The 26075-nt window shown below is 38.4% G+C and overlaps 1 protein-coding gene across 1 annotated transcript; it reads right to left on the bottom strand.

Moving 5' to 3' along the window:
* Positions 1-1246: 1246 nt before the first annotated feature.
* Positions 1247-25211, bottom strand: LOC146757049 (ankyrin repeat domain-containing protein 26-like). Its single transcript, XM_085523331.1, has 17 exons — positions 25114-25211; positions 24949-25012; positions 21918-22003; positions 18678-18895; positions 16909-17092; positions 15183-15329; positions 13642-14598; positions 13250-13402; positions 11806-11981; positions 11544-11610; positions 8899-9011; positions 8350-8491; positions 7282-7575; positions 6362-6594; positions 5728-5974; positions 3752-3797; positions 1247-2238 (listed from the first exon to the last, which is right to left on the bottom strand). Exons 2-17 carry the CDS (start codon positions 24986-24988, stop codon positions 2096-2098), a joined length of 3246 nt encoding a protein of 1081 aa, XP_085379457.1. The 5' UTR covers positions 24989-25012; positions 25114-25211; the 3' UTR covers positions 1247-2095.
* Positions 25212-26075: the final 864 nt, after the last annotated feature.

The raw sequence follows: 26075 nt of genomic DNA on the forward strand, positions 1-26075 counted from the left end.
CATGCTTTTGCCCCACCTGCTCTGTCACATTCTGTCTGATGTCCACATACCTGGTCTCTCAAAGGCCTGCCCAAGATCACAGTAACCAAAACCTTGATCTGACACCATTACCTGAGCCAGTAATTTACCTGGCCCATTCTCACTCTTCATTTCTTAGCCCCCAGTCAGCAGTACAGAGAAGACTACTTGTGTTCCTGATCCCTTTAACATCTTCCCAAGGGATGCAAAGTCCCTTTTAATGTTCTGTAATTTCCTTTTTGCAGCCTCCTGGGACCCTACTTGAATGAGACCTTGAGTGGGTAGTAGCCTTCTATTTTATCAGAGGCAGTAGAGTCTTCTTAACATCTGTGACATGTGCCCCCAGATAACAGCAAACTGCTCTGGAGAGGTTATTTTTGGTGGCAAATTCGGGGCCTCAGTGCCTCCCAGCAAGGAGTCCCAATTACCAAGGCTCGTCAGCTGTTTTTGGTGGCACTAGTTTTAATAGGACTCCTTGGTTGGCCCTGCCCCGCATGCTTGTTGTATGCAGTGGAAGCAGGGACAGGTAGCTGGGAAGGGGCCAGGGATGCCGTCTGGACATGCATGGGATCAGGAAGGCTGAGGCACAGATGGAACTGAACTTGGCGAGGGATGTAAAAATAACCAGAAGGGAGCCTACAGGTGCACTGGGCAGAAGTGACAGTGAGGAGGGAGAACTGGCTTTAACCAACATGGAGAAGCGCAAGGTACTCTATGAGTGCTTTGCTGTCTGGATTCTGCTGGAGATATTCTTCCACCTGGCTCCTGGCTTGTACCAGCTGGAGAGAGCACAAAGGGCCACCAGAAGTTATCTCATAAAGGAATGGCCAACCTGCAGAAAAGGCTCCAAAGATCCCCCTCCCAAGCATGGCCAGGTTTACAACAGAGACTTTACCCTCGGCTTCCTGTTAATGAATCACCACCGAAGACCTGAAAGTGGTTCAGCACACCCATTAAAATCACAACCCTCCACACTTGTTTCAAGCATATACCCCTTAATTTCTATGATGACAAACCTTATGACATATAGTAGCTGTTTGCCCCACTGCTTCAAGTACCCAGGAGGAAAAGAACACAAATGCATGCTGGCCACTTGTCTGATCTCAGGGCAGACTGAAAGCACCAGAAGGAGAGATGGAAGTGAGCAGAGGAGGACTGTAGCAAGTCATAGAGGCAAGGAATGAGGTGGAAAGCAAGTCAAGAAGGCCAACAGAATAAAACAAAGATGTACCAGATATGAAAGTTTATTAAATACCAAGTTGGAACATAAATATCTGGAATTAAATATAGCATATTAGTGTCATAAAATACATTCATATAAAAAGGTGCAGTACCAATTGGACAGAAGGTTGAAACATTAATTTTCCTTCTTCCCACTATGAACCGCTTCAGGTTCATCATGTGTTCATCTACCAACTGTGAATGTCTTAAGATGAGTCAAATTCTAATGCAAAATCCAACAAGGATATCAAGTCAGAAATATCAAAAAGGTCACATTAAAGCTTTCTTGGCACTGCTACACACGCACAGTATTTTTAAACCCTAGGTGCGTGAAAGTGACAGCAATGTAAAGTGCATTCTTCTCCAGCTTAATCGCTGCTAAAACTTCCACTTAACCAGCAGAAATATTCACAGCATCAGGACGGAAACAGCTGGCAGGAATCCAATCAAAATCTCCTATGCGTTAAAATAACACTGGAGACTCTACCACAAACAGTGGAAGGGTTAAATAGAACCAAAGGAATGCTTCTGGTAAAACCTTTAACAAAAAACATGGAGCAAAATAATGTGTCAAAAACATTTTGACAGTTCCGTCAAGTTCAAGAACCAACCTTACTCAGTCTGACAGTAATTAAAAATAGATATGGTTCTTATCCTGAGTGCAAAATAAACTGACTACCCCTCGGTGACCAACAGGTAAGTGCAGAGTGTCAACCTATTTAATATATTTAAAATTTATATTCAAACCGCAGTAAAGATGTTTCCACACTAAGCTGCAAGATGGGAAGTCACAGACCTCCTATGTAAACAAATGATCTCCAGTACTTTTCCCTTTACATTTTAAATAAAAATATATTTAGATCAGGTAATTTTGGTTTAAAACATCCCGGTACTCCTGTACCGCTCTGCAAAGGGGATCCTGGTCAACATTGAGATTTTTTGAAGATCCATAAGTAGATTTCATTGGAGAAGCTCTAGCAGTTTCAAGCTCAGCGGTGGCTGGAAAGAAAAGAAACAAGATTGACGATGTTACTTTTACAGTAGATTGAGTCAAATCAGTCACTGTAAAAACATTACTGATAACTGATCAGGCTACGCTCTACAGAGATATTTAAAAACTTCCAAGGAAAACACAAATCAAAAAGGACAGGCATAAAGGAAGAAACATTTTTTCACATTCAATGATCAGCCAATACAATTTTTAAAGCTAGTTAAAGAAATTCCAGGTTTTAGAAACACAGAATGGTTTGGGCTGGAAGGGACCTTTTAAGATCACCCAGTTCCAATCTCCCTTCTATAGGCAGGGACAGCTCCCTCTAGACCAGGTTCCTCAGAGCCCCATCCGGACTGGCTCTGAATGCCTGCAAGATGGGGGCTATGCACAACATCTCTAAGCAACCTGTTCCAGAGTCTCACCACCCTTACATTAGGAAGTAAAGAGTTTCTTCCTAATATCTAGTCTAAATCTACCTACTTTCAAGTTTACAGCCATTTCTCCGCATCCTGTTATTACATGCCCATATATATATATGAAAGTTTTAGCCTTAACTTTAACTGCCAGGGATGTCTTAACTTTCCCTGGCTAAACCCTCTTTCGTTCATGGAAACACATCTTCGATGGAAGCAGAAAAGGATTTTCAGTACTTCCATCCATCAGCCTTTTCCAGACAAGATCCCCAGACCAAGCAAATACTACGGCTCCTACTACACATGTAATTATGTTTGAATATGCAAATGGGCACATGGCAATGGGTTTCTGTCTATTCAGGGAAATTGGAAGAGCTGTGAAGCAACAGCTGGATTCTCAAGGGCTCCCTGCTTCAAAATAACTCTAGGAACAGCAGCAGTGACTCTGGCAGAATGCTAATTGTGAAACAGTATGAATTCTTCTCTGAAGACCTGGCCTTTTATTATAGAACAGGCTTTACACTGCATATTAAAAGCAATCAGTTCATGCTGTGTTTGCCTATATATTGCTGAATGATTTTTACCTAAAGAAAGGCTATCTTTTCCACTGATTCTTCTTTATCCAAAGACAAGTATGACAACATGTCAGGTACAAAAAAAAGCAATGAAAAAGAGCGAGCAAAAATTAAGAACACCAGAAAATGTATATGGTATATTTGAAGTGCTGAATGCAATGAATGTATGCAGAAAGAGAAGTAGTGACAGAAGTCCATAAAAATCTTATTTCTGGGCTTTTTTTTTTTTTTTTTTACATTTGATGTTTGTGCCTGAGGATGAAAGGTGACTTGAACTTAAGCCAAGTGTATCTGTGCAGGGGAGATGGTTTGCTCTCCATGCTTTTTCTCAAAAGTAGCTGCAGAACATTCTGAGGAGTATATTGGTTAGCAGGAAGTTTTCCATTAAAACTCTCTAAGTTAGAGTTAAAAACAGCCCCACACTGTGCTTCAAACAGCACAAATCTTGACAACTTTTGAAAATAATTACATAGAAGTTACGAACAGTCATCACCTTCCTTAAAAACACTGATATCAGAGTAGCATATTACCTTGCTGAAGTTCCTTATTGATTTTTTCCTCCAAATCCTTCTGTACCTAGAATTATAAATAACACATGCATTATAAATAACACTGCACATTTTATTAAGTAACAGAAACCAGCTTGGATCGCTAGAAAGGAGCATTTGCCCCTCGCTCTCCCAGGAGATGTTTATTTACTGTCATTTACTCTGAATGCAAAGTTTTCATAAGGAGAAATTAGACCTTTTAAAGGGCCACAGTCCAAACACCGTATGCGATCATTTACATTTGAAGATATTTGCGACTCCTGTGTTATTTTCCATCAGGTCTTTAACGCATAGAAGTAATTGTCAAAACAGACAGCATATAGCTTCCAGACTCATGTAATTAGCAAATACAGTTAAGTGCTTGGAGCATGTGGCTTACGTGGAGAGGCTGAGAGCATCAGGACTGTTAAGCCTGGAGAACAGAAGGCTTGTGGTCTCACCTACAGGTGTAATTATCTGACTGTGGGATGCAGCATAAAGAGGACAGAGCAAGAAATTTCTCGGTGGTGCCAAGTAAAAGAACAAGAGGAACAGGCAGAAGTCAAAAGAGTGGAAATTTATAAGACTGCTAAAAATCAGGAGTGCAGACAGGAAATAAAATCAGAAAGGAAACAGAAACTGAGAGACGGAATGGGAAGTAGGTGTTCCCTTTCTTATGCTACCAGTAGGAAAACTGGTTTCATGAATCCATGCACTCACGCTGGTTGCAGCTAGCAGAAGTCACTATTATTTCCTGAACCCACTTTTCAGAGCTGCATTTCTTTCTCTTGTTTGTAATCAGTGCAATTTGTTTCTTCAAACAGTTGCATGGACAAAGTAATTGATACCAGCATTTTGAATAACGGCAGCGTAAAGTATTTTCAGCTTCTTATCCCTGAAGCTTTATCAAAGCTTTTGCAAAATCAAAGCCAAAATCTACACGAGCTTCCTCATCCCAGGAGATGCTCACACTCTACTTCAGATAACCTCCCTTACTTTGAAAAACACCAAATGTGCACTGAGAGCTTTAAATAAAAACAAAAGTGCAAGATGACTACACGAGGCAAACTCCAATTAAAGTTCCTTAGTTTCCAGTTATTATGAACTTTACTGTCAGGAGAACTTGTAATCTCCTCCATCCAAGAAGGCAGCACTTAGTTTGAATTTAATGGCAATACAGAGGTGGTTTTTTTTGTTGTTGTTTTTTTTTTTTCCCAATAGAAGGAAACAGATTACTGGAAAAATCTGAGGTATAACTGAAGCAAAGACAAGGCTCAGAGTCAGGTAAACTCTTGTCTTTTTAAGTAGCCTGGTGAACAGGCCAAGTACTAAGCAGCACAACTGGCAAAGTACTTCAAAGCTATTGCAGAAGTTGCAATCATGTATAAATTGCTGCAAAATATTATAAAGCTGTGAAGACTTGAAGAGTAGGTTGTTGTTTTCTCAGGTAATAATACATAGCAGGAAGCACAAAAAGAAATGTTTACTAGGCACAGCATGCATCCCACAGCAGACTGTATAGGAAGAAGCAAAGCAATCATACTCACATCATCCTAGTTTTAAAGGATGTCTTTGTTAGTATTAATGTACTAAAAGAAACTAAAAATGAAGATCAGTAAGGAAAAAAAAAACGTGGCTTGACCAGAGATGTCTGATGGGCTGAGCAAAGATGTCAAAGTTATCCATTTCAAGTATGTCATACACTTATGCACATTCTATACAGTAAAGTTTAATAAATAGCTTAGCTGGGAACTTCCAATGCCACAGCAGCTGCTTATTAAATTTTCTCTAGTTGAAAAAAAAGAAAAAAAAAAACAAAACACACAAAAACCTTACATAAGTACATAGTTATGTGTATATACAGTTAGATAGTTCATCATTTAGATGTCAGTATTTTTGGTGTCTGAGCACTCTAGGAATTCTGTACAATCTTAATGACCTAAAGTCTTCATCACTGAAGAGTATTTCACAATGCTTACCTTATCCATGTACACTTCAACTTTTTTTCTTGCCAATAATGCAATCCCAGCAGCATCTAGGAAGCATTCCTCTTGGCTGGAGCTTCTGTTTAGTGCGGAATTGTTTCTGAGATTTCCCAGTTCAGCTGAATATTTTCCTGGACTTGCAGGAGGACCTCCACTGACAGTGCTGCTCGCAATTAAAGATTTGTTTCTTTGGCGTTCCTCAAAGAGCTTACAATTGGCTTCTGCAAGTCTCTTGGTTGTTCTGAAATATTTAAAAACACACAAAGAATTATCTTTGATAATATTTTTGCAGAGTCACTTCTTCCAGGTCTTTGACTACTATTCAGCTTTTGAAAAGAGAAGGCATTAGAAGTCCAAAATGAGAGGGGCCCAAAGGCCATGTGTTAAAATGCTATCAACTTCAAACATGGGCCACTGATGCCATAACTAGTGGTGTGACTGCTAGAACACTGAAGTGAAATGATGGTGGTTCCAAAAATAAAGGGGAAAGGTTTTAGAGGGTTACGCTTACATCCATAGTGCTGACAAGACACAGAAAAAGGATTTTAGGAGGAAACAGTACAAGGTTTTTCATGCAAGCTACTGCTACTTCACGTCTTGTTACCACTCCAAAAAAGCACGCACTTACCTTTCCAGCTTATTTGCTAGCCTTATTCTCATTTTCATTTCTTCACGATGCAGCTCTTTGTATTTTCCCAGTTCCGCAAGCATAGATTCGTTTTGAAAAATATTGTCTTTGGTATTTTTTATTTTGTCCAACTCACATTCAACCTCTTTTATTCTGCACTTCAGCTGGTCTCTCAGCGAGGCATGATGATTTTCTCTGATTTGTTCTATCTTGTCTTGTGAGGCTGCCTGGACCTGAAGCAGATAATACAATTTCAACCATTGCAAAGAAAAAGTGAACTGCATCTCCCTATACGGTTGCCCATAACCAATTTAAAGGGCCCAGTTTTACTCAACTGAGTCAACTGGACCTTTTCACTACTATCAGCAATCAAGGCAAAACCCTGGAACCAACATGTTAAATAACTGTTTTCATCCAGACAGATCTGCTCTTAGCAATATTACTTATGGGAGCAGCTACTAAAAGAATGCTATGGCTGAAGGACAGGGCACACAAAAAGGATTCTACAAAGAAATTATGAGAATCCCATCCCCACTTTTTCTGCCCCACGGTAACTTCAGTGACTTCTTCCCTGAGCATTTTATCCTGTACAATGATAAAACATAACCTGTACGTATGGCCAAGCCATCTCTAAGTTATAGCATTCATGTGATGAACAGCAATAACAAGATGACCAGATGGCCATAGCTTCTTCTAAGAACTGCAAAACAGAAGTCTGTCAAGGGACGGCTATTAGCTTGGGGACCTGCAGGCAAATTACACACACAAAAGCACTTTCGCCAAACAATTTTCCATTCTTCCACTTCCCTTCAGGAAATATAGAAGTATGGCACTAACACAAAAAACCAAAGTACGAACAAGAAATGGCAAAAAGAAGTTACATAATAAAAACTATAGACATACACAACAAATTCACTTACCTGCAAAAACAAATTGACTTCTTGAAGTTTTTGATTTATTTCTTGTGCAGCTCGCTCTTCCACTTCTTTCTTGTATCGTTCGATTTGGTTGTAAGTCATCATGTGCACATTGTGGACAGCCTCCAGATGTTGTCTCAGGTTTGCCACCTCTTCTTTCAGCTGGCATCTGGTCTTCTCTAGTTTTTCATGTTTTTTCATGTTTAGAGCCAGCAGTTCTTGCAAATAATGGTTTTGTCCTTGTAGTTGGACGCATTTTTTACACTCTAAATCCAGCTGATGAGAAAGTTCAGTAACCTACAGACAGTAATAAAATGAACTTAGAGGGGTGTAAAATTATTCTCTGAAAATTTATGAAGGGGAAGACCATCAAGTCTGTAACTGTCATCTGCTGACTCAGTACCCGAGTCAAAGGAAAGACAAGATCATCTTTTAAGGGAAGAACAACTTTTAAGTTCTTGCCAATAGGGTTCCTTGACTTACAACCTTCCTCAGTTCTGCAGCAAGTAAAAGATCAACAAGTAGCAAACTAGCAGAATTTCACTTACGGGAGTGTGCTGAAAGGCACTAGGGCCATTCTTTTGTGCACTGCTCTACTGCTCGATGGAAATCAAACCACTCTACCCAGACAGCAGAAAGAATGCCTATCATGCTTCAGTGGGAATGTTCCAGTACAGAGTTAACTAGGCACAGGAAACAAGTACTCCTCCTGCCATTGCTCTTGAAAGCTTTGTAAACAGTGCTTCAAAAAGCAGCTTCCACAGCAGTGGTAAAGGAAGGTATTTTCTCTCTAGGTCAAATCCAGTGTCTGGTTGCAAGAATATGTACAAAATATGAGATGTTTCAGTAGTTTCCAAGGTCAACTGTGAAGCCAATTTTCTCTCCCAGAAATATAACTTTTCCATACCTACTGAAAAGAATATTACAAGTCTCTAGAAATTAACATGACCCAAACAAAACAACAACAACAACAACCAAACAAACAAACAAACAACAACAACAACAAACAAACAAACAAACAAACAAAAAACAAAACACCAAAAAACCCAAAAAGAAACAACAAGAACTTGCCTTTGTTCTTGATTTTTCAACTTCATTCACCATTTCAGAATACCTGTTCTTCATTTCTCCCTGGAAATTAAACTGGGAGTCTCTTTCTTTGGCTTCATGCATCTTTAGTTTTTTCACAGCTTTCTTCAAAAGGCTCTTGAACCTGCACAACAAATCAGTCAAGAAAATAAGCAAAGGAACTAGGTATCTATTTGTCACGCTTGTACAAGAAAAGCATAGCTATGGCTTGCTTCATTTTTAACATGCTCAACAGGCCAAAAGTTAATAAGAAAAACCAGCATTTCAATGCAATAGATCACCTGGAGGGTCCACATTTCACCTCAACAGAGGAAAAAAAGACTTCCCTCCCAGAAGTGCAAGGCAGCCTACATTTGCTCTTCTTATGGCAGCTACAGAAAATCATAGGCTCATGTACCAGAACTGTCTTGCAAGAACTGATGTGAGATCTGAATTTGTTCAGAGTTAAACACACCTACTTTTACATGCAAGTTCCTTAAAGCCTGACTTCTAACCTACATGAGCTCTCTTTCAAGTACTAGTGAACCATACCTGTCACATTCCTTCTGCAGTTCAGTATTTCTTTCCCTTTCCTGGTCAAGACATGCTTCAAGTGGTCGTTTCAATTCTATCGGCTTCTTCACATTCTTTCTTTCATTCTCACACTTTCAAAAAACAAACAAACAAAAATACATGATACACTCAGCACAGGACAGTACACATAGCAACTGCAGATAGCACATATCCATCCCTTTGCCACATTCAGCAGAACACTGAGGCACAGGATTCTTGTAAACATTTAAATCACTTCAGGCTTCACACAAGCGGGCCAAGACCTAGGGATACCAATTAACACCCCTGCTGAAGCAAATGCTCCTCTGCCCCCTTATTGGGCTTCGTCCCAAAAAGCTGGAAAAAAGATGCTAGAGAACAGCTTCCGCAGTTCCTCTGCTAATAGGTCAGCTTGCACAGGTAGCCACAGCCCTGGAAAACACTGCACACTCTACAGCATTCATTCCAATGACCAGCAGGCTCTTGTGGAAGAGTCTGCTTTTCTGGAATTCACCAGTGTCTTCTCAGTCATTACTTCCATATCTTATTTGTGGGTGTTTACTAATTTAGTTGCTGTTCCTCATGGTGTTTTTTCAGACAAACTACAGGAGAACTGGCAACTAGTTCTGTAGTTTGCATTTGCACCTTATTTATTCTGCAAGGTTTTTAAGCTCCTGTTATTCTGAAAACATGCAGCAGTTCCTCCGTACACTGCACTGAAAATAAGGGGTGTTTTAATCCTGCTTGGAAATCAAGGGGTCAGACAATAACCAGAAGGAAATCAAATAAAGAACACAGGAACTGCTGCCTTGCTCCATGTGCTCAACTGGTATCAAACCACACCGTCTTTCTGATAGCACAACTCCGAGATATTCTCTTGGCTTTTATTCAATTCCTTCATGACACCCAAATCACAATAGTACTCAGGGCCTGAGTAGCAGGGATATAAAATCAGAGTATGTAAGAACTCAAGAAAATGTCAGCATTGCTCTGGGTATTGGCTAGGTGTTAGGGACTGTTTTCTGGGCTCACTTCTTCTAAAAGCTCAGCATTTTCCCTACTCAGTTTAGCAATATGGTCTTCAAGGTGGGCTCTCGACTTTCGATCTTCCTCGCACATCATGCATGAGCCTCTGGATGTCATAGCCAACATATTCTGATTTTGTATCTATGGAAACAACAATGACAAAGGGAATGCCAAGATAACCAGAGAGACAACACTGCACATGAACTGCATTATAAACTATTAACTCAAATGGAGGCAGGGCTAAGCTCTCACCACTAAGGATCTATAGTGAATGTTACACTGAGTTTATAAAAGATGGCTTGAGAAGCACCGTCAAGAATAGCACTTAATGCTAGTGGAAAAAGTTAATGCTCTCTATGCGATAAAATGAGGTTACATCATTTGGAGATAAGAAGACACACATACAACATTAACTCACAGTTTTCTTCATAAAATTCTCCAGATTTCATAATGATACAAAAATGACTGCATTTATAATTGTGCCCACCACTTAAAATTCCCTACACTTACTGACTGTGAAATAACTGCAGATCTCCTCAGAGCAAGAAAATGTTTTCAGAACAGCAATGTTACTTATCCTTTTACACAAAGGAGCAAAGATTTGCATCACAGATGCATTTGTGTGTAAACAAGTTTGCTTATTCAGTTCCCTTTGTAAAGGATGAAAGTTGCCTACATGCTTTTAATAGCACATTTTAAGAAAAAGAAAGACATCCCTGACGTACAGAAGGACATAAAAACCTGAGCTTAAAGGCTTATATGACAAACTCATAAAACTTCCTCATGTGTCTTTACAGGATATGTTAAATGTCGGTTCTCCCTATGTGACAATGTATGGGTAAAATACAGAAGTGTTAAAAATGCTAAAAACCTTCTAATTGGTATATCACCAAAAGAAGATGACAGGAAAGGAACCTGGAAAAGAACTCAGACTTTTCTGGTGCAGATAATCAACAGCTTTTCCCTTCCACTAGATCCTTCTTATTCTCCCTATAGCAGCTTAATTTTCCAACAGCAAACTAATTAAAGAATATTCCAAGGTTACACAAGATGCTAAGCCATGCATGCGCACCAGCTACTTCCCAGCTGCCTGCCACTGACTGCACAGCATTACTTCACCTAGTTGTTCTTTCCTTACCTCAGCCCCCTGCGGGGCAGTAAAGTACCAACACATATTCACAAATGGAAAAAGAACCTAATGAGCTCAGGTGGAAACTATGACAAAGCTCTGAAGATAAAATAGATTTATCACATCCAGGTTTCCCCTCCCAGATCTCAACCACACATCTCCCTCCTGCTGACACTGTCCGTCCTATCCATCAAAAGAATCATGCTGATTAACACAAACATTTTCATACTACTGCAAAGACAGAAATGGCAGCAGTGAAAGGTGGAGATTTACAACCTTTACCTTATGGGAAAACTCTCAAAACTGGAGAATAGACCATCAGGATTTTCAGAGTACCCTACAGTCACACCACAGCTCAGATGACTCAGCTCCCCTATGATCCCCAGGAAAACCACATAACTTCCCCACGAAAAATATCTAAATAGGCTCAGAAGCTCACATAAAAAAATAAAAAATAAATAAATAAAAGGGAAGTTTATGACTGGCTTACTGAGGCTTCAGTTCTCTTGTCCTGGTGTTGCGCAGCAGCTTCCACCCTGGCATTTTCCATTTCAAGCCTTAAAGAGAAGCACAGATCTTATTAGACAAATCCATAATAGCGCACACTGCAAAAGAATGGTGTGAAAGAATGCTATTTAAAGCAAGAGCTTCTTTTAAAATCATGTTTTACCCTGATGATGCAACAAGGCAATTCTGACGTTTTCAGAGAATCCCAGAAGGCAAAACCTTGCTTCACTCTGTTATTTTCTTACCGTTGGACATGTTCTTCCAGCTGCTTTATTGTAGAACTGCTTCTGGAAGCTGCTAACAGAAGGTCTTTCATTTTTTGGTTAGAAGCTGATATTTGTCTTTCCTTATTATCTAGGTCAGTCTTCAAATCTTGAATGCAACGCTCATATTGAATACGCTGTTTTTCAGAGTCATGTAACTGTAAAGTAGCAATGAGAATCCTCAGCAGCCCGGTTAGGTTCAGTATAGAGAGCTCAGTGAGCACTGAAGAATTTGGATATTGCATGTATCTACATACACCCCCTACCCAAAGTACTGGAATCGTTTCCAATTCATTCAAGCCTTCATTTCTCTTAGCAAATGAACAATAACAGATGATATTTCATCATCTGTGACACTGGCCTCTCCCATCTGTACAAAGGATTTTCTATAACACCATTATGAGCATTGACACTGCCAATCCTACCTTCTCAGTGACTTGTGACATCCTGAAATTACTTGTTTGCTATTCTATCGAAAATATTAACCAAAAAACCTCATCCTTTTCCTAAAGTGATTTCACAGCTCATTAGTATGTTATTATGGTAGATGTTTCAGAAAAAACCCACAACTCTCACAGAGAGCAAAAAAGAAAAACTCAAATTCAGCTGTCCAGTATTTCTACTTTTTCTCAGAAATCAGACACCAAACTTGGCCAAACCAAAAGCGATAACCTGCTGAGACACCAGGTCATTTTGCAAAGCAGCTTATCAAATACAGATCTTCTCCAGTTAAAGACATAATGACTTCGTGTCGAAGACCACCCAGTCATGGACACCAAGTGCACAGAACAATGCAGTTCATATACTTGTCTTTAAATCTATACCCCTGAATTTATTTCTAGGATAGGAGGACATTTGCTTATACTTTGAACTCTCTGCTCTGATTTGGCACAGGCATGACTGTGATCACAGATGACAAGGGGCAAGTTGAGAAGACTAAGGGGATAAAGACCACCTTATAGTGTTTACAACCAACCTTATAAGACACAGAAAAACAATTTGTAAATTCAGAGCACCTGTGTAATGTTGCTTCAGATAGTTGGTAGTTTGTACACATCCCATCCACAAATAAATTCTTAATTGTGTTTGACACCAGGAGAGGGAAGTAAGTTGGGAAAAGAAAGAACACTGCTACAACACCCTGGAGCCACAAGAAGAACTTTAGCTGTGGGGCTGAAGAACGGCTCCTACTTGCAAAAGAAACTAGTTGGCTTTTTGATGATTCTAGTAACACTTATCTTTCACTACAGAGGAGGAGGCCAGCTGGCAAAGATTTCACCAGCTTCATGAATTATGACAGGGTATCACTGCTAACCTCCTTAGCTCTCTCTGGTACTTGCTCTCAGAACATTATTTTTCTCTTCTTCACCAGAAACAGGGAAAAATCACCCTCAGATTTTATGTGTAAGTTACAGCCTCTCTGTACCTTAGCTTTAATCCTGTCCAGTTCCTTCTGCAAGTGCAATTTGTCTTCCTCAAGGTCACTGCGGTAGCATGTAGTAACTACAAGGGAAGCTTCTGACATAGACTGCTTTTTAAGAGCATCAGCAAGCTCCTGCTGCAGCTGTCTGACCAAACCCTAAGGAAACAGATAAACATGAGGAAAAACATGAAACTTGACTTTACTCCTTTAAACTGACTATATTATACAGTTCAGTCATTTACCGGTCCTCCTTAATTCTAAGAGAAAAAACAATGAACCACAACAAAACAACACAATTTGGTCCTATGTGTAAAACTTACACCTGATGCATTTTAGAAATACAAAATCATTTTATGAATTGAAAAATTTTAATTTATTCTAATTGTATAGCTTACCTCTCTTTCTACTTTGTCAGTCTCATATTTAAAGACTTGTTCCTTTAAATCAGTACACTTGGTATTTAATTCCTTGTTTCTCTCTTCCATGAGGTAAACCTGCTTTTCACTGTCAGCTCTGAGTTTGTTGAACATATCATGAAATCTGTCCTGGACATCATTCACAACCTTTTCTTTGATGATCTCCTTGTTCCGCAAATCTTCCAGCTGCTGACGGAGTAAAAGGTTTTCACTTTGGAGCTGGGCCAATTGTTCCTGCATAGATTCATGCTTTATCATAAATTTACTGACTTGATCTTTCTCAAGTTGCCACGCATGCTCATTTTCTTTTGCTTGACACTGGGCTTGATTTAAGTCTTTTTGTGTCATTTCTAAAAGCAGTGTTTTTTCTCGAAGTGTTTGTTCCAACTGGTGAAGCTCGTTTTCTAGACTATTAACTTTGCTTTCCGTTTTACTCAGCTGCTGAGACAAGCTCTTGTTGCTCTCTCGCACCTCAGAGAGCTCACGATGGAGCTTGTCTTGTAAACGAAGCCATTCATCACGTTCTCTCTGAAATGTTCGTTCGGCATCACTTTTCAATGACTGATGACGTTCGAGATCTTGAACCACTGCATTCAAGCGGGAACAGAATGATTCAATCTCTGTTTCCAGTCTGTCTTTGCTTTCTTTTTTCTGTTCAAGCTTGGAAGTTAGCATTGCAGATTCCGTCTTGAGTAAATTCAGCTGTCCATTGTACTGAAATACTGTCTGTGTTAAGGTTTCCTCACTCAGTTTAAGTTCCTTCTGAAGAGAATCATTCTTTTCTTTCAAAGACTCATTTTCCTCTAAGTATTTTCCTTCATCCTCCTGGTGCTTAAGTTTTACTTGATTGAGTTCCAGTCTTAGCATAGCAATCTCTTCTTGCAGTAACTGATTTCTGTGTAGCAAATCCTTTTCTCTGTCATTAGTGTCAGATTTCTGTGTGATAAAGGACAATAATGAATAGTTAGTTGGGAAATAAATTCAGGTTTAACCCATCAGGCAGCTAGGCACCACACTCTCATCACTAAGTGGGATGAGGGAGAGAACAGGAAACAAAACAGAACTCATGGGCTGTGATAAAAATAATTTATTAAGCAAAAAGATGAAGGACATGGAAACAAGAAAGTGATGACAGTATAATAACGAATTCAAAAGCCAAGTAATAGGATCACAAACAGCCTCAGCCAGCTTCTTTCCTAGTGAATCTCCAGATATCTGGACATTTCACGGGTAGAAACCTTAGAAATGATTGTAACAACTATACAGTGAAGAACAGCAGGCAGTTTAAGAGACTGGGAACACAATGTCTTATTTTCCAGTGGCTTCCTACTTCCACATGCAATTCAGGTCTATGTGGGATTGATGATGCTATTCAGAGTTTTTAGACAACAGTAACAAAATTTGGTTATATTGATAAACTGTAGATAATCCACGAAAAGGCACAAAAGGTTATTTTTCTTAAGGTTTTAGAATGAGCACAGTGAAGTATAACCAAATTAATTAGGAATGGAACTGCTTACCTCTGAATTTTTCCCAATAGTTTTTCTTGTCTCTTCTTCCAGCTCCTTCTGTCTCCACAGGTGGTTGCTCAAAATTCCTTCTTGCAGAGCTCTAGCACTCCTTTCATTAGAGAGCTGTCTCTGTGTTTCATCACGCTCTTCTTCAACCTACAGTAATATAGTTGAACTTGTGAATCTTGAACAAAATCAGAATTAGCAATACCTTCCTATTTCATTCTTTTTATTCTTACATTCTATTAATTCTATTAAGAGTCATTTATCATAAAATCATAGAATGACCTGCATATCAATTTTCCATGTTTGCAAACAAACATCTTTAGATTTATCTGAATTGAAAGTTATAAGGATAGTGTGAGTCCTTTGCACAAATCAGCATCATAGAAGTTTTATACTTAATGAATCTCCCTCTATAACACAAGAAAAAAACAAACAAACTAGAACTACTATTCTTGGAAACATACAGAGTTTAAGTAGAAACCCAAGTTATCTTTCTAACAAACTATATATACATACTAAAACCAGAGATGGACACTCATATGCTTACAGTCAAAGATTTAAAAACATCTATTCATCAATATGAGCACTAACACTAAGAACTGCACAAAACAAATGACTAAGATTTCCAAAAGCACAATAACTACACTTACTTTACCCCACTGCAAGGTCTTAAGTCTACATCTCTTCTACTAATATTTAGAAATGCTTCAGAAAATGTGCCAATCCATTTTCAGTTTACCAAAATCTAGCAATACTGCTGGATAAATTGAGTTGTATGAGATTTCCAAAGGCTATTAATGAAGTGAGACACAGAAGAGGACTGACCAGCTGAACAGCAGACCAGGAGGTAAACTAATGCCAATGATGTCCCTGTTAAATCCAGGCAGACTGAAAGAGGTGATGCTAACTACTTACTGCTTCTGCCAGAGCAACGTGGCCACTGAGGATCCTTAATGACCACTTTCACATGTTCTTAATATGTTTGCAAATACAAGTTCTGAAAATTTGAGGCTTACTATTTATGGGGAAAAATACAACACAACAGACCGAATTTCCGAGGTATATTTCAAACTGCGTAGAACCATGACAGGAATGCTGAAAAGTAGGTAAAGGCCAGTGAAAAGACCCTCCAAACTGTATGTAAGAACTGAAGAATTCATGCAGGTTGTGTACAGTGAGAACATCATCATCTCAATTGCATTAAATAAGCCACTAAACTTGTAATAAAAATAAAGGTGAGAGTTTTTCTGGATTCAGTCTTGATTGTAAGCAACTGAGGCAATTTACAGATTATCAGGTAAACAGTAACATTTAGGCCTAAATTTAAATTCATGTAAGTATAATTGAAAGAATACTACAAACAGTAACTGTAATTTCCTTCTGAAGAAAAAAAACAATAATAATAAAAACATTTTATATATATATATATACACATATAATATATAGATAGATATATAGACATACATATACACACACGCGCACAGAGTTCTGTAGTAATTAGGAAAAATAACTCAAAGAGAAGCTTTGCCTGAAGCACAAACCAAACTATAATTCTGAAAAATGTGAAAAGGTATCATGAACTTGTTTGTTCACGCTGGTTTCATGACAATGGTCCTCAAAATGCACCAAGATAATTACCTAATGTCTCTTTCACCAACAAGTTGAACATACTAGCATAAAATATCAGTTTGAAAGAAACAGAAAAACAGAAGATATATATTTAATATACCTGTTTCTTGAGCCGTTTCAGCGTTATTAACTCTGTTTCTAAATTCCTTACACGAAACTCAAGTTGTTGTTTTTCCTCTGTCTCTCTAGAATATTGATCCTCTTCCCTCTTTAGTTGCTTTCTTGTTTTTTCATATCGCATTTCAGCTCTATGTCTCTTTTCCTCTCCTTGTTTCACAGAAAATCTGGGATTTAAAAGAGAGTATTTGAGGAATTAAAGCACTGACAAAAAAGTAAATATGCCACATCATGAACCAGGAGAAACAACTTAAAACTGTAGAAATGTCACACCTTTTCAAATATAGAAGTTTTTCTGCAATTTTAAACTTTTAACATCACTCTAATTTCATTCCATTAGTGGTGGAAGACACCTTATACATGAGCTGCACAAGACTGACAAATAAGCCCTTAAGTGATGTACAAAATTCATCATGTATTTCCATGTCGACATAGGTAAACATGAACAGTAAACCATGAACTTTTACTAACAAAAATACACTGTTTTTAATAAGTTGATCATCACCTACATAGTACAGATTCATAATGACTGCAAGTAATACCGATAAAACATCACATCACTTATCTAAGACAATTCAAAAACTTTTAAGAAGCCTTCCCTAAGACTATAACAACTGCTTACCATGTGCGGATGAACCTTTTCATTTCTTTTAATAAATTAAAGGATAAGGATAGTGTTCAAAAAAAGATTTGAATATCAGCAACCACTAACAAGTAGTTCAAAACATTGGCTGTAACATCAGTATTGAAGCAGCTTATTCTAAAGGAGAAAGATTTACATGTAGTCTTTAGCTTCCCAAAAAGTACAGCTTTTACTCATGTATAGCTAATACTGTTTTGAGATTTTACATAGAAGAAAAAATTAATTCCTTCTATTTACAGATGTTTGGGAATTCTGAAAAATGTTTAGAATCAAATCCAGGCCAAATCAGGAATGGCTTTGTCTTACTTACAATCCCCTTCCACGTACTGGGAGACTGCTGGCACATCCTGAAGTTTATTTCCCTCAGCTTATTCTCACAGAGTTTCATGCTCTGTGATCAGCCTGGAAAGCCTCTACTGAACTCACACATGTTGACTACGATCTCTTGAAGGCCATAAAAAGAAATGCACACAAGTACTTGGAGGCCAAAAGTTGGACCCAGTGCTCCAGACACAGACCAACTAGATGCTAAGTAGGGATGGACTCCTCCCTTCAGCTTCTTGACTCTGCAACCCAGGATGCTGCTGGCCTTCTCAGCTGCAAGATCATTCTGACTCATGTTGCACTTAATCTCTGCCAAAGCCCCCAGAGGCTTCTCAGCGAATCAGCTCACCAGCCAGAGCATTTCACTGTGTACACAAGGGGTTCCTCCATCCCACGTGCAAGGGCTTTGAATTCGTTCTTGATTAATTTATTAGGCATAGGAGGTAAGATTCTAAAGACACGATTAGAGTCAGTGTTAAGGAAGAAATTCTCTGGGAAGCCTGGTCTGGTGGTTGGTGACCCTGCACATAGCAGGGGGGTTGAAACTAGATGATCATTGTGGTCCTTTTGAACCTGGGCCATTCTATGATTCTGTGATTAAGACCTCTATCACTTCCAGCAAAATTAATCTGAACCTCCACTGTGCATTTAGTTCTTTGAAAAATATACTTTTAAAACAGTTTGGGGAGCAGGGGACTACTCAGCATAGCTTTCAATACCGAGGAAAGTGCTTCAATTACAAGATTTAAAACAATCTAATTCTACGGATTATTTTATTAGCTTACCCTTTTACTGGCATTTCAAGTAATTTTGGTCTCTCCTCAGATGAAGAATTCTTTGTGTGTTTTTCTTCTATCATTTTTTCATTCTTCCTTAGAGCAAGCTTTTCTTTTACTGGTTGATGGGTAATATTGCCCACTGGTGTATTTGATTTATCAAGACTTTCCTGTTTCTCCACTGCTTGCATTTTGAAATGTTTCTGCTTCCTTTTTTCCTTCTCAATCTATGAAGAGAAAATTAAGCTTCATATATTTTTCTGATTCTAAAGGAGATCCAAGACCAAATAATCTAAGCTTGACTTTTAAAATAATGTAAAATAAAAAAGATTTTCCCCAAAAATTACTCTACAAAATGTACCAAGTCAACAAATATACTCTGAATTCACTCTTGATTTGAAGTATAACAATCAAACAAAAACAAAAAAGCAAAGCAGCCCTAAGGAAACAAACAATAGAAGCGTTACTGATGGATAAGAAATCAGATGGACTACACAACAGTAGTTGTAGAAACACAAAGTATGAGTGGATGTATGATGTCGTACTTCCTTAATGATGAGGAAAAAAGCAAACTGAACTCAAAAGCAGAAACAGCTTCACAGCAATCAGGAATTTTAGTGAGAGGCAATGAAGGCACACCATGCACAAACCACAGCAAATGAAGAGATAAATCAAGACCCTGTTCAGAAGCTATTTTCATTCCTTGATCGACAATCAAAACTGGTGTACTTGTATGAATTTCTTTTTATGGTAATGAGGTGATAACTACTTACACTGGAAATGACTGCCACCTACTGTCAAACTGAAACAATACACTTTGCTTTCTCAAAACCTTCTGATTACATTATGGGGAAAAGCACAGTTCTCCACTGCTTTCCTTATTTATGAGTAACGTTCTTCTCTTAAGACAAAAAAACCAATTTGCACAAAGCACCTTCTTTTAATGATCAATAGCTAACATGAACAGGACCACCGATACTGAGAAAGACTAAAGAATAAGGAAAAGCAGGTGAACTTCTACCTCTTTTTGTAGCTCTACCTTCTCTTTTTCCTAAGCCAGGAATACCATTTGCAGCATTCCTACCTTACTCTTAAATCTTTCCACATCTTGTTTTAGTTCTTCATCCAGATTCCTTTTCAGCATGCCACAAGGTTGCTGAGCATGCGGGAAAAGATTTTCGATTTCTGTTTCTCCTATTTCCTTGTTTTTGATAAGGCAGTCTCTGGGAACACTGTCACTAAGACAGATGTCCTTGCCAATTTTCTTCTCACTTATAAAGCCAAGTGTACTTTCACCATTTGTGGAAACAGGTCTTATATTAGGAAGATTATTAGAAATGTCATCCCAAATATTTGTTTTTAAACAATGTCTCAGGGAATACTCAGGACTTCCCTCTACATCTCTACTAATCCCATTCTCATTCTCTTCCATTTCCTCTGCTTTTGATAGATGTACTTTTGTATTATCTGTGTAATTAGTGCAGCCTTCTTCATCTGGTATTCTCCAGGTATTTTCCATGCTCGCATTTAAGTTATTGTGATCAGGAAGGACACAGAGACTCAGAATAACTATTTCAGGTTTGGGTTCTTTTAGGTCTACATTAAGCTTCACATCTCCAAATTCACCTTTACTTTCTAACTTATCACTTGATTCTGTCACACAAGACGAAACACAAAGACTCTTCAATTCTTCAATGAGGTCATCTTCTGACACTTCTGCCACAAGGGATGGAGCTTTCTCAGATTCATTAATTTCACCAAACAGCTGCTTCAGCTCTGCTGTAATGTTTGTAAAATTTCTTTTCAACTCCCTTTTCTCTTTTTCAATCCACATTTTTTGTATCTTTCTTCCCACAGCTTTAGACTTAACTGCTTGTCAGCACTGTGGGATTCCTCATTTTCTGCTAGGGCTTCCTGATGAGAAATTTCTGCTTTGTCAGTCTGCTTTTCATGTGCTGTATTTTCTATCAAGTTGGTAGTTTCTAAAACATATTTATCCTTAAGTAAGCAGGTAAAGACAGAAAAATTACCAAGAAAAATGAAATTACCGTTAAGCCATATAATTTACATTGCAAACTCATCCCATCATACAACAACAACAAAACAAAGATACCTTATTTATTTTTTCCTCAAAACAGAAGGATCTAGTTTAGAAACATAAACCAATCAAACAGATCAAAACCAATCAGTAACAACAGAAAACACAACTGCCCAAATTTTCCCATACTCCATTACTTTCTACTGACTGTCCCTTTAAACCCCCTGCTGGTGAGCGTTCATAACAAGCGTGAGTGATCATAACAAGCTTTTTTACTAACCACCACAAGGGACTGGCTACATTACAATCACTTATGCTCCTCAGAGTCAGAATTATTAAATTCTATTCCAAGCTCCCAAGACAAATATTTACAAGGAATACCTGTTCATTCCTGCCCTCAGCCCAAAATCAAGAACTGAGACATCTATCCAAACGGTACCATGCCTCAAGCTCACTGACCAGCTCCTCTCTCCAGCCTTCTTACTGTCTCTGACTTCACAGTCCCTGCAAAGTTGCCCTTGGCTTGTGTTCCCTTCTGAACAAGGTCTGCAGCCTTGGCATCCCAAGGAACCACAACTATTGTCCTTCTTACTCTGGTTATAGAGGCCCTTTTCTCCTTCCACATCGTAACTCCACAAAAATCTTTCACAATGGAGAGCATCTCAGTCACCACCTGTCTCAGCCACTTCATTTCCAAGCTCCATTCACTTTGCACATCTGCTACCACCTTCCAATACTTGAGTTCCGCTCTCTACCTGCTGAAATGAATCACATCCCTCTTCCACAGTGCCTTGGATGTATGATGATATTACTTCCTCCACTTCCCTTGAGGTATTACAGAAGACTCCAGACACTCAATGAAGATCCCTACCCAGTCCTGTATGCTCAATACAAACAGGACGCCTAGCCTATATTCCTCCATAATGACCTTCAAAAAATATTTTCGAACACTTACTAACTTGATCAGATAAGGAGATATTTTGCAGAGGCAGAGAAAGCACTGACAGATCATATTTCAGGTTTTTACTTAATCTTTCTAATACACAGAGGAAAATCTGGCGTGTTTTGTCAAAGAAATAATCACATGATATAAAATTTTGCTCCCAAATGAGTATGTATTTTGCATAGGAAAAAACAAAAAACCCACCACATGACTGCACTGTTTCTCAGAATTGCACGCAAGGAAAAACACAATATTTGGTTTCACATACCTGCCTCCCAAAGTTTTCAGTGGCATCCTTGACCATCTCTTTTTTAGCTGATGACGACACATGAACGGTAGATTCTGAGCGCTCACCTACAGTGAAAAAATTACATCTTTATAACGAACATGACTTATTACAAATTAATTATACCTAGAGTACATCCTGAATCATTGCATTTGTGAGAAAATAGCACAAACTAACACAGCCTCTCAAGCGTATGATTATTTACGATTTGAACATAATATTACAAAACAGTTTGAAGATGCCTCTGTGCGAACTAATCCCTCTCAGGGCATTTTCCCTTTCATTCCTAAGGGAAATTTGATGAAAATCAGTCAGAAATACACCTTTAAGAATCTCAAATGGTTTACATGTAGAACTATATTTATACATACATGACACACTGTATGCTAGACAGCAATCGGCTAGATTCCTCTAGCTACTTTCATTTCTCCTTGTTTTGTGCCACAAAGGGTCTCGTTTAACCCTTTTAGAGTTAGAAATACTTGTACCATAGGAATTATAACACTCTGCAGAAGAAATACAGCTTGCTGAAACCCAAACATAGGAGTTTGAGACAAACTTTCACATATATTTCTTAATACCTGATCTTTGAGCAAATACATGGATTATAGAAAAAAAACAGACACGAGGAAGGATGAACGGAAAATACATGAAATGATGACATTAAATGAGCTATGAAAAGACTGTTTTTCCTATCTAACTTTGCCACGTCCCACACCATCACTGGACTACATTTCACATGACTACATAAAACAGACAAAACAAGAACTCACAGAATCACAGAAACACAAAGGATGGAAAAGACCTCCAAGATCATGGGTAAATTAGGTTGCTAAGTCACTATCCACCATATTTAAAGAGTTGTGGCAGTCAGGTAAAACCCTTAGTGACAGGAGAAAGGGAAACATCACACTTGTTTTTAAAGAGTTTAAGAAAGGAGGTACTTTCCAAGGCCCAGACAACCTTCTATTATGGAGTGACTAGAGTGGAGGATAAAGAAATAGCAACTGATGTTAGCTACCTAGAGAGCTCATCTCTCTAAATTGGAGAAATATCATGGATGGATTCTTTGGTAGACAGGGAAGTGCTGCCAAGTGGTGTATCTGATATGTTAGTGAAAAGAGATCGCATTCAGACAGATACTGACAGCCTACAGAAGCAGGTCTTATGATGTTCAGCAAGGCCAAGCGCAAGATCCTGCACCTGGGTTGGGAAGTCATCAGCTTCAGCACAGGCTGGACAATGAACAGACTGAGAGCAGTCCTGTGGAAAAGGACTTGGGGATAATGCTGGATGAAGAATTACATATAAGCTGAGAATGCATGCTTGCAGTCCAAAAATCCAATTGCATCCTGGGCCACAAAAAAAGAAGCACTGCATGGCCAGCAGGCCAAGAGAGGTGGCGTCCCCTTCTACTCCACTCTTTCAAAACCCTACCAGGAGCACCGAGTTCATCTCCGGGGCCCCCAGCACAAAAAATCTCTGGCTAGAGCAGGTCCAGGGAAGGGTCTCAAAAAACAATTTGAGGACTGGAACACTTTTCCTATGAGGAAAGCTGACAGAGTTGGGGAATATAAGAGTTTGCAGAGACCATATGATGGCCTTTCAATAATTAATGGGGGCTTACACGAAAGACTTTTAACTATGGCCTGTAGTGACAGAGCAAAGGGTAACAGTTTTAAACTAAAAGATCGTTCGGATTAGATATAAGGAATAAATTCTTGATGAGGGTGATAAGGCACTGCAACAGGTTACCCACAGCTGGGAAGTTTCAATTAGGTGATTTTTAAAGGTCCTTTCCAGCCCAATTCTATAATTCAATGATTCTAACCACCTTTTGTGCATCTTACAAAAACAATATCACTGCAGTAGAGAATCTCCTTTTCTTTATGCAAACACACGTACATTTTTTTTCTAGAAAGAAGTTTAACCTCTATTGTCATCAAAAGAAACAGTACCTTTTTTTCCCAAGACATGGATGTCAAACAGCTTGGAGCAATTTCCATTCCATACTTAGAAGTTGCAATAGTTTTCTGAACTCTTATCTAATCATCTACTTCATATGCTTGCTTATATAGGTTTTCACCTGATTTGTAATTTTCAGGGCTTGTTGTAGAAATTCTAAGACCTTAATAGGGAACTGTTTTGTATCTCGCTAACAAATAATTAAATTCACATATATCAGAATTAAGAAACTAAGAACCCATTGAGGTTAGATATACTCTCTCCCATGTATAACAAATGATCTAGCTGCTTCACTTTTATTTATCTTTCCCAACCAAAAGGAATACCTGCCAACATACTTCCACTCACTACCTCCCACCTACACTCTCTTTCCCATGTCCTTCCACTATCTCTAAACTCAGTGGCCAGTTTAAACAAAACATGAGAGGATGGCTTTGGAAGAGCATATGTAATACATGTTTTCATACAACTGCCAGAGAGGCAAAGAAAAAGCCAGGTAAATAATCAATCATGCTTATGAAGCATAAGCCTGTGAATCACCCATTCTGTCCCACCTGCAGCTCCTGGACAGCTCCATCTGCAGACCCTAGCCAGGAATCAGACACAGGACATGACCCCTATTGCTCCTCTGCAGATTGGTATATTTGGCAATGAGAAGGAAATGAGTAAATGTGGACTGCCTGACAAGGGGTGATGATAGCAGGTATGCTGGAGGAACCTTACACTGTAGAAGGATGTTTAGAAATGTTGAATGGAGCTGTAGTGGAGAAAACACCCAAAGATAGAGCCATATTTCATTAAATCTGCTGCTGAAATAACATCTTGCTAGCAAAACATTAATTTAATATGAAGAATTTACAACTACAATGTATCTGCCCACAAAGGGACATGACAAAAAAAAAACCAACAACTATTTATAAATACTTTCAATATCATCTACACTCAATTTCTCCTGTGGATCTGCAAAACAAATGAATCAAATGCTTAATTAAATATGCTTATCAGAAAGATTTTGAAGCTAAAATCAGAATATAAAAGACAACATTACCTGATTTTTGCTTTTCTGTTTTTGAAGATGTTTCATTCATCTCTAAAACTGCAGAAACCTTTAACTATGAAAGACAAACCAATGAAAAATAAACACCCATACATTCAAAGTAACTACATATTCATTAATGAGCAGGACAAGTAGATTTCAATGAAAAGCATTTACCTGCAAATTACTGGGTTTCTCTGAAAAGCCTGGAGATGAAAAATGAAAGCGTTATTTTATTTAATTGAAGATATCTTTTATTCTTTACAACATTAGTAGGCTCTGTAATTGTTTCTTGCACAAATTACTTCATTGAGAGTGAAATAGCTAATATCCAATTATCTTATCACAGAGAACTTGTAGTAGTATATAAGAAATACAGAGTAATTCCCATCATCCAACTTTTATTAAAAAAAAAAAAAAAGAATCAAATCACAGAATGACAACAATTCATGTGAAGCATTAAGTCATGTCTATTAAGAGAACAAGATTAAAATATTTTGTTCCTTTTGGAAGCTGAATTCTGCTTTCTGGAAAAATTAATTAGAGCAGATAGCTTTGGCTTCTTAATGACCAATCAAGAAAGAACCCAGCAGAACTATGACTACTTCTATTCTAGCAGTGCATAATGTTGAGGCTACTTTCTCATTAACAGCTTATGGAGAGCAAGGGTACAGACACAGCAACCTCATACAAACATCATTCAATGAGGTAAAAACAATCTGGTTCTCAACGGACCTCTCTGGATCAGTTTGCAAGGAAATAAATGATACAAACATTGCTTGGTTGTAATGCACAACATGTGCGTTATTCCAAATCTCCAAGTTTAGTGTCAAATCTTATTTCCTAACTCACACAACCTACTGCCCTGTGCTGCAGTCATCTTATACTTTACGACTCCATTCATGAAACAAGCATACAAAATGCTTCTACGAATTGTTCCACAAAATAATTTTTAGATTTAAAAAATACTAAAAACAAATCATCAAAACTTGATTTTCGAACACTAGGTGGTCAAGTAACATGGAAATACATTAAAAAGACTACCACAGTCACCTCTTCCCCCCTCCCACACTGATTTAAAGCTTAGCAGAATCATATGAAGCAGACATTAAAGACAATTGGTAAGTTGATTTATGGAT

The sequence above is a fragment of the Coturnix japonica genome, chromosome 24 (assembly GCF_054131305.1).
Source record: "Coturnix japonica strain WE chromosome 24, WE-NBRP24, whole genome shotgun sequence".
In the NCBI taxonomy this organism is placed as follows: Eukaryota; Metazoa; Chordata; class Aves; order Galliformes; family Phasianidae; genus Coturnix; species Coturnix japonica.